We start from the raw sequence: 8297 nt of genomic DNA, 5'->3' as shown, positions 1-8297 counted from the left end.
CAAAATTTTTGTTAATAATGCTTGCAAAATAAATAAATACTTTCTCTAGTTTCCCGATCGAAAACAATAATTACACAGAACTAAGAATCCAAAACATTATGAAAACAAATTACTTTGCGGCCGATTTTTGCATTTTATTATTTAATTTTTTGTTTTAATTATTTAAGTAGTGACTTCTGCTACTTTTAAAATTCTGTAAAATCGTGTTTCCAACCCATTAGCCAAATAATTAACTAAATTTTCTTAAACTTTAGAAACTAAAGTTTATAAGTTATATAAGATTTATTAATATAAAATGTAAATATGATAATATTACTGCTATTTACATAGATCCTAGGTTATTTAAGGTTTTTTTTGTTTTGTTTAAATTTGCTTTAGATAGATTTAGGCATAAAATATAAAGTTATAGACTAAATGTAATTTTACTTAAATCAAATAAATGTAATCATAGTTTGTCCTTTTTGTTTTTTTCTTTTCTTTAGCTAAGTGTACACAAATAAAAAATATAAATGAACTTTCCCTTTTTTTGGGTGCGGGGAGGGGGGATGAAAAATAATTTTGTACTAATCAATTGGGTGAATTGGAGATGGGAGTTTTTTTTGTTTTTTGGTTTTTTTTGAGGATTTCATGAATATATAATATATACAAATTCGAAAAAATGCGGGCTAACGTCCTAAAAATCGGTGGGCAAAATAACTAAAAATAAAATAAAAAATCAGACGAAAAAAAAAATGGACATACACACAAAAGTCCTTTGTTTGATTTTAAAAGATCTTGGGTAGAATATAGTAACGCACTTGCGAGCAATAGCGATGCCATGAAGAGTGATAACGCTCCTGATTCCTAACATTAGCCCGGGTGGCACGATGCAAGAGAACCAGAACGAGCAAAGCCAAACCCAACAATGGAGGCCAAGCGGGGCGCATGACCATGGGAGTACCCAGAGCCACAAGAGCAATGATGTCACCCAGATAATTGGGTTGACGCAAATGTCCCCACAGGCCACTCAAGAGCAACCGACTGCCCTGATAGGTGTGTATAGTCTCGATATTGGCAAATATGGGACTCTGTGAGTTTAGGCGATATTTGTACTTGTATGCACAGCTAAAACGTTTCACAAAGAGACCCACCAGAAGGAGGAGAACCACTCCAATGGGTGCATACCAACAGGTAATGGGTACACGTTGCTCATAGAAATATTTAGTTACTCCGGATAGGAGATATGGGGTGGAGGCATAGCGGAGAAGTAAGAGACAACCGTAACCCTCATGTTGCAGCTCAAAGGATGAACTCAAATGATGCTCAAAGATTATGGCATCCAAGATATAGGCCAATAGGCAACTGGCACATAACAAAGAGCCCTTATCATAGTTTACATTCTGATAGAAATAGTTGACCAAATACAAGAAACCTCCAACTTGCTCTTCCTCGGCATTCTCCGCAACTGGCCATTTGGGCCATTGTAAAATCTGATAGATATAGCAAGAGGCATATATCAGAGTGGTTACCATTGAGAGGCGATAATAGTATTGCTTCCAATCGACACGACCCAACCATTTGGGATTCAATTGACGGCCCAAGGCGAAATCTATCATAAATTCACCACTTCGTCCATAATCGTTGGTCAATGTCTGACGCAGGACATTATATTTAGTGGTATCCACACGCCAATAGCTCCATAGAGCAGCCACAAAGGCACTAATCAGTCCATAGATGCAGAATCTCAAATAATGGCGTAGTACGAAATTCACGACAGGATATTTTAGATATTCCGCCAATCCGCCAGCAAGTAAGAGGGTCACTGCCACGCCCAGTGCATTAAATGTATATGTTTCTCGGGTTAAATGCACACGACGTCCAGGCAGAAGGGCCACCAGCAGAAATACCACAACTTGATAGGCCACATAAACGCCAATGACATGATTTTGGAACACTTGACGTCCCAGATATGACCAATCCACGAGAGCGGTGAGATTCACACGCTTAAATTGACAACTATTGCGTGACGTGCAACTCCAGGTTAGATAGTACACCCAACTGGGCACAAAGAGGAGAAGGAAAACTGCACCCAGCCAACCACCAAATTCTCTTGGTGTCTGTAGCTTACGGCAATCCACATTAAGTTGAGGACTTGCTGTTTGACCGCGTTGAAAACTCTTGAAATTATCCTCCTGTACATCGTCCTCCTCATCCAGCGAGTCCTCTTCAATTCCTGTGGAGTAACTACGTTTCGATGATTTGCCATCATCTTCCTCGCCATAGACCGAACGTGAGACACTGCGACTATAGCGACTGCCTTCGGTATTGGTTAGATTTGAGATAGTCTTGGATACAGAGCGACGTAAACGTTCTGTCAGACGTTTACGTATGGATTCCGTATCCACTTCCGCACCACCAGTGTCGCCCTCGTGTTGTATCAATATATGTTGGCTAGTTGTGGTCGTGGTGGTGGTGCTAAAACTGTTACTATTAACCGAATTGGTTATTAGAGATTTATTTGGCGCCCGACTCGATGTATTTGTGGTCAGGGTCATGGGTAAATTGCTAGTAGATTGACGCACCGGTGAAGGAACCTTAGGAAAGGACAGATATCTGGATTAGTAAGAGGGAAAGGATGTCGTTTAGAAATCAGACCTACCTCTGGCACCTCTCGTATGGGTGTGGGAACCTTTACACTGGCCTTGATTAGGGGTGGTGGGGCTGCTGCAGCCACTGTGGGTGGTCCACGACTGGAGCGACGGGTACGCGGCCGTAAATCCTGATCCACTGGTGGAGCGACCTTGACTATGCCAGAGGGTGAAGCACGTGTACGGGTGGTTATAGAGCCGGCACGCTTCGAAGATATTGGCAAAAGACTGGCAGATGTTGGAGGAGCTGCTGCAGGCAAATCCTCCGTTTTTCGTGGCCTTCTTAGCCTTCGATCCATAATTTCTTACAAAATTCTTTTGTCCTGTGTAATATATATAATTATTATCAGTATCTTTGTCTCGCTCTTTAAACTGGCTTATTTTATTTTTAGTTCTCTCTCCCGCACACTATCACACACACTCACACACATTCATACACACAGATTCACAGTTTACGCGCCAACAGCAACTGTACCCGGTTGCGTCGACAGCGACGCTGACAGCAGCGCAGACTTCCATAACACTTTTTACTTACAATTTCCAGCAATGTTGTTCAATTTGTTAACAAGAATATTCTTGTTAAACACTTTAATATCCACAATTTGTATAATTTAAACACTTTATATATATTTTCAACGCGTAAATACACTTTATATTTAAAATAAAAACAGAAATAGACGCGCGTCCAAAAGCGGCGGCGTCGACAGTAGAATACTTTTTTTGTTGTAAAATGAGGAAGGCCAACTCGCGGCAATGTGTTGCTGTTAACAGTCGTTAGAGTTGCGCTTAACAGTACAGCCTGAGACGTTAACAGCTCAAAATGAGTTAGGCGCCAAAATATGTTTTATCAGCTCGCAACCAATTCCGAAATTAAAAATTAATAAATTTGTTGTTTTAATTTGATATTCGAATTTTTTGTATCTATTAAGCGCTTTTTGATGCTTTTCTTGTTGAAAGAAGTATCGATGTGCCATTTGGTTCCAAATATATTAATATTAATAGTTAAACAACTACTAACTTTTTTAACATTTTTATTTAATTTCTTATACTTAAAGTTATTATAAAAATGTTCATAATAAATACAAATGAATTATTGTATTTAAAATAAAGTCATATAGACTTTACTTATAAAAACCGGTAAAGAAATTAACAGTTTAAGTGAGCAAAATTTGAACTGATTTTTTATCGAAACTGTCGATAAATTGTATTGAAAGGTTCCGCTGGTTAGTTGAATTTCTCTCATTTTCAAATATAATTTTCGATGGAAAATGAAACTTCTTAAAACTTTATTATCGCTAAACTAAAGCTATCGTTGTCTAATTTAAATCTATTATTAACAACTATCGTTTGCTTACAACTGTTTGGGCCACCCTAATTATAAGCATAGCAGTTTTTGGACCCATCTGGTCACACTGCTCCGCACACATAACAAAAGAAAAAAACCAAAAAAAAAAAAACTTGAAAAATTCATAAATCTAGACGAAGTTTTCCTTGTCAATTGTGTAAAAGGAAAACATTAATATTGTAAGTATTACATAAACAGTTACGCACACACACTCACACCTACAACACACAGCGCAAAATGTTGCAAGAACCAAAATTCCAAATGCTAATTGTTTTCGTATAATTTTTCTTTCCCAAAAAAAACGTCTCTCTCAACGCCTCCCAGAGAAAAAAGTTGAATAAGATCTAAAAAAAAACAAAAAACAAACGCCTGCTGCTTGTTGCCAAAAGACGACGAGGAAGAGAAAGAAGAACAGCTGCATCCCCCCATAACACAATCCCGGAGAGAACAAGCGTGAGAGGCAGAGAGAGAGAGAGAGACAAAATATGGTTACCCCACAGTCGCCGACTCCAATGTTCAATGGACTGGACGATGATCTCTATACGGATGCAAAATTCGCCCATGAGATCAATGACAAAATGCGTGTACCGAAACGTATAAAGGCCACCGGTGAATATTCCGATGAAGATCTCTTGCTATCGAATCAAAATGGTTTAATTCACTCCTGGAATTATCATGATAAAATCGATATGAATGTACCCGAACGTATTGTCGTCCTGGGGCACAATCAACACTTGGAAACGCGTTCGGCTCCACGTGAGATTCAATTGGAGAACTCCATATTACCCAAAAATCCACCTTCTGCGGGCTATGCACGAGTACAGACACCACCGCGTGTCATCACACTGACGGATCATCATTTCCCATCTGCATCGGAGGAGAATTCCCCACTATCTCGACCCAGATACCATCACAATGACAATGACGATGATGAGGATGATGAATTACATGCCACACAATATGTAAGAGCCAATGGTCATGCCCGCATGGGTTTCCATACCAATAACGATGCCAATTCAGTTGAATCCGATTCACAGGTAAAAGAGATAACAACAACAACAAGCAATTTATGACGAAATTTCTTCGATATTCGGGGCAATTTGTATATGCACATGGAAAGATTAGAAAGCACATATCAAAGTGCGGTAATATGACGCTAATCGCTTATACTAAGCTTAGCGTAATCAATTTGCTTTTTATTGATAAGGTTAACAACAATTTAAATGAGTAGAATTTATTTGAAATTAGGTGAATATATGGAAAAATGTAAACTAATTCAGCTACAGATCCAATATGAGGAAATTTCCTTCTCAATGATTGATTTATTTACCTTTTGGACTGCTAAAATAGCGAATTCTCCTATAGATCTGGCGATTTTCGAACTTTTAAATCAATTCTTGGATCTTTCAGTGATCTAGTTTGCCCTACAAGGGAACCATTTTAGTCTAATCTATCAATTATATTTCGATTGCATCCAAAAATGTTTAGTGAATGCCTATGTAGAGGGCAAATCAGAAAAACTGGGACCTGAAATGAAATTGGGATTGATGTTTATTAATATGCATATGTGGCTGAAATTTCTTAAATTTCGCATTTAGATTCGCTTCTTAACAGGTTAAGCTATAAAAACACGATCTTGATCATAACTGTAGAAAATTTCCTATTGTTTTTCCAAGAAAAAGTTGCACTTTGGGCTTTTGTTTCAAGTTATATGATGAAAATTTTAAAATTTCCCTCTTCTAAAGCGGAAAGACTGATCGATTTAGCTTTTCTCGATCCTTAACTAAAGAAAATTTCACATTGTTTTCTAATAAAAAGTTTCCTGTTGAACTATAGTTCAAAATTGCCTATCCAAATGCATAAAAACTAACCCATTTTGCTTTTCTTAATCATTAACTAAAGAAAATTTCATATAGTTTTCTTATAAAAAAGTTTCCTTTTAAATTTCCCTTACCTAAACCGAAAAACTGAGCGAATTAGCCTTTCTCGACCTTAAGTAACAAAAAGTTCATATAGTTTCCTCACAAAAAAAGTTTTTTTTTTACTATAGTTCAAGACACAGTGGGAAATTTCTCCTTACAAAGCGGGAAACTGGCAATTTTCTATTGTCTTGATTTCAAGACAATGTCATTCGAAAATTTATTACTTGAAGACCCCACAATAGATCACCCTCTTGATTTTGTTATAGTTCCCAATATGTTAAGATACTTTTTTTTACTAAACTGAATTCGAAATGTTCTGATCTTATAGTTTGAGCCAAAGAACTTGAATTATTCAGTTATAATACTTCAGTTATTTGCAAATTGAGTAGAATATTTTAGAATTTAATGATCATATCGTGTATAAAGTTCTAACATGATATTTACTTGTAGTGCCAGAAAAGAAGAAGTGAGTGTTGAGTGTTTCATTTAAAGTTTATTCACTGGAGTAGGCAGCATGCGACATGGCTGCAGCTGTTGCCCTCTGCCTGCTGTCATCTTTGGAGCAACGCTCTTGATACTCATCATCATCATCATTGTCTTCGTCATCATTTCGATCGTCAACCTGATCCTCGTGATCTGTGATGCGTGGCCTCTTGGCAAAGGCACGACACTTCCATATATCCACGTCGGTGGCCAGACATTTGCGAAAATCAAAATCACACATGCCCAACGAATGAATATCCTCGCAATTCTCAAAATAATGCAAACCACGTCCAATTTTAATGACTACTCCGGAGCTAAGGACAATCTTACGATCGTGTAGAGTATCATCGAGTTGGAAATTCATTTGTATATTGCCAGTGGCCAAATCGGAACGTATTTGCTGCAATATATGCATTTGATTCTTGGGGACAACTGGATCGGGCCGTGTTGTCAGACGTATATACTTCAGATAACGACAATTCTTGACAAGAACTTCGAAAAAATTCACTAGATTACGATAATGTTGCTGCTCCGTAAGATGAGGTTCATTTAAATGGGCCTCCTTGACACTATCATCCAAATATGGACCAAATAGACGCTGATAGCTTCTGCCACGAGCATCCCGTTCGATACTTAAGTGATCCAACAATTTGCTCGCATGCAAATGCGTTTTAACCTGATCCCGCAATTGTTTGGCACGACTCTCGTATGTCTTGAGATATTTGCCACACAATTGCTTTTTATTCGGCTCAGCTGTGGCCATTTGGTTCAGCTTGTGGATGCTCTCCTCATAGAGGAGTATGGCCTCCATAATATGGCCACTTTGTTCACATTTCAAGGCATTGATTATGGACTCCAATTTGGGTAAATCCTCTGCCTCCTCGTCGGGGGGAAGAAAATTTGTTGTTTTGCAGGACATTGTGATTTCAGATGGTGCGGTGGGACAGAAAATTTTATTGAAATTTTTCTAGTATAGGAATTTATTTTACTCTGTTGTTGTATGTCAATTGAATTGAAATAATATTTGATATATATTTCATATATGTATATATTTTCAAAATGGTCTATCCAAAATCTAATGTAGGCGAATATATTTATTTATAAATTTCTTTATAGTCCTTTCTAACCAGCTTTTGTCTCCGTTTCTCTTTAGCTTACCACGGGCAGTGCCAGCAAACGTTCGCAGCTTCCGCAACATCAACAACATCAGACGCAATACAATCTGGACTCTTCCCTTCTGGCCCAACGTGAAGGCACACCCATGGGCGAGCTGACACCCCACGAGGAGATCTTGTACTTACGTCGCCAATTGGCCAAACTGAATCGCCGAGTCCTTAATATCGAGATCAATAATGAGCAACGTGTTCAGCGTGAAAAGATTGTCTATTGCCTGGGCTTGGCATATTTTGTTCTAAAGACCATATTCTGGTTGAATCGCAACTAAAAATTATAAAAGACCGACGCGGGGGGGCAACACATGATCATCATCAACAAGCAACAACAGCAACAACAACAACTTGGACATCTACAACATTTTAATTTCAAGTTCAAAAATGTTATCTATAGTTATTTTTTTTCATTTTTCTTTTGCGGTTTGGCTCTGAGAGAGACGATAATTTAATTTTTTTCTCGTTTGCCATAGTTTTGTTAAATTTTTAAGGTTCTTCCTCTACATCCTGTCTTAATAAATAAGCGCAACATTCACAACAACAACAATTTTGAATAGATGCAACAACATTAATTTACCACCAAAACTAAGCTTTAATAACGAAAACCAATCCCATTTTTGTGAACAAAAAAGAAAATGATCTGAAGAGATCCCAAAAAAAAAAAAAGTGAAAAATGTCATATGTGTGCTTATTTTTAAACTATTTCTAGAATTAATTGAAAACAAAAAACATGAAAAGGAAGCAAAAACCT

General features: G+C 37.6%; 3 protein-coding genes across 6 annotated transcripts; 1 reads left to right on the top strand and 2 right to left on the bottom strand.

Moving 5' to 3' along the window:
* Positions 1 to 243: 243 nt before the first annotated feature.
* LOC6641057 (lamin-B receptor) lies at positions 244 to 3350 on the bottom strand. Its single transcript, XM_002063875.3, has 3 exons — positions 3163 to 3350; positions 2639 to 2950; positions 244 to 2573 (listed from the first exon to the last, which is right to left on the bottom strand). Exons 2-3 carry the CDS (start codon positions 2924 to 2926, stop codon positions 765 to 767), a joined length of 2097 nt encoding a protein of 698 aa, XP_002063911.1. The 5' UTR covers positions 2927 to 2950; positions 3163 to 3350; the 3' UTR covers positions 244 to 764.
* A 692-nt stretch (positions 3351 to 4042) lies between these two features.
* Positions 4043 to 7870, top strand: LOC6641055 (transport and Golgi organization protein 11). Of its 4 annotated transcripts, none has more exons than XM_002063873.4 (3): positions 4043 to 4151; positions 4297 to 5009; positions 7531 to 7870. In XM_002063873.4, exons 2-3 carry the CDS (start codon positions 4458 to 4460, stop codon positions 7819 to 7821), a joined length of 843 nt encoding a protein of 280 aa, XP_002063909.1. In that variant the 5' UTR covers positions 4043 to 4151; positions 4297 to 4457; the 3' UTR covers positions 7822 to 7870. The 4 variants fall into 4 exon arrangements, with proteins under 4 accessions (XP_002063909.1, XP_023030749.1, XP_046865752.1 ...); XM_023174981.2 differs by having other exon boundaries at positions 4071 to 4151; positions 4297 to 4934; XM_047009796.1 differs by lacking the exon at positions 4043 to 4151 and having other exon boundaries at positions 4178 to 5009.
* LOC6641056 (MIT domain-containing protein 1) lies at positions 6276 to 7397 on the bottom strand. Its single transcript, XM_002063874.3, has one exon. It carries the CDS (start codon positions 7294 to 7296, stop codon positions 6388 to 6390), a length of 909 nt encoding a protein of 302 aa, XP_002063910.1. The 5' UTR covers positions 7297 to 7397; the 3' UTR covers positions 6276 to 6387.
* Positions 7871 to 8297: the final 427 nt, after the last annotated feature.

This window comes from Drosophila willistoni, assembly GCF_018902025.1.
Source record: "Drosophila willistoni isolate 14030-0811.24 chromosome 2L unlocalized genomic scaffold, UCI_dwil_1.1 Seg168, whole genome shotgun sequence".
Lineage (NCBI taxonomy): Eukaryota > Metazoa > Arthropoda > Insecta > Diptera > Drosophilidae > Drosophila > Drosophila willistoni.
The sequence above is the reverse complement of the archived record's forward strand: the minus strand, read 5'-3'. Positions and strand labels throughout refer to the sequence as shown.

What these genes read in the sequence shown, in the direction of transcription:
- LOC6641057 (XM_002063875.3), bottom strand. Translation starts at nt 2,926, where the DNA reads ATGGATCGAAGGCTAAGAAGGCCACGAAAAACGGAGGATTTGCCTGCA. An exon ending in CCATACGAGAGGTGCCAGAG is followed by an intron (nt 2,574 to 2,638) that starts GTAGGTCTGATT and finishes TCCTTTCCTAAG; the next exon opens with GTTCCTTCACCGGTGCGTCA.
- LOC6641056 (XM_002063874.3), bottom strand. Translation starts at nt 7,296, where the DNA reads ATGTCCTGCAAAACAACAAATTTTCTTCCCCCCGACGAGGAGGCAGAG.
- LOC6641055 (XM_002063873.4), top strand. Translation starts at nt 4,458, where the DNA reads ATGGTTACCCCACAGTCGCCGACTCCAATGTTCAATGGACTGGACGAT. An exon ending in CAGTTGAATCCGATTCACAG is followed by an intron (nt 5,010 to 7,530) that starts GTAAAAGAGATA and finishes GTTTCTCTTTAG; the next exon opens with CTTACCACGGGCAGTGCCAG.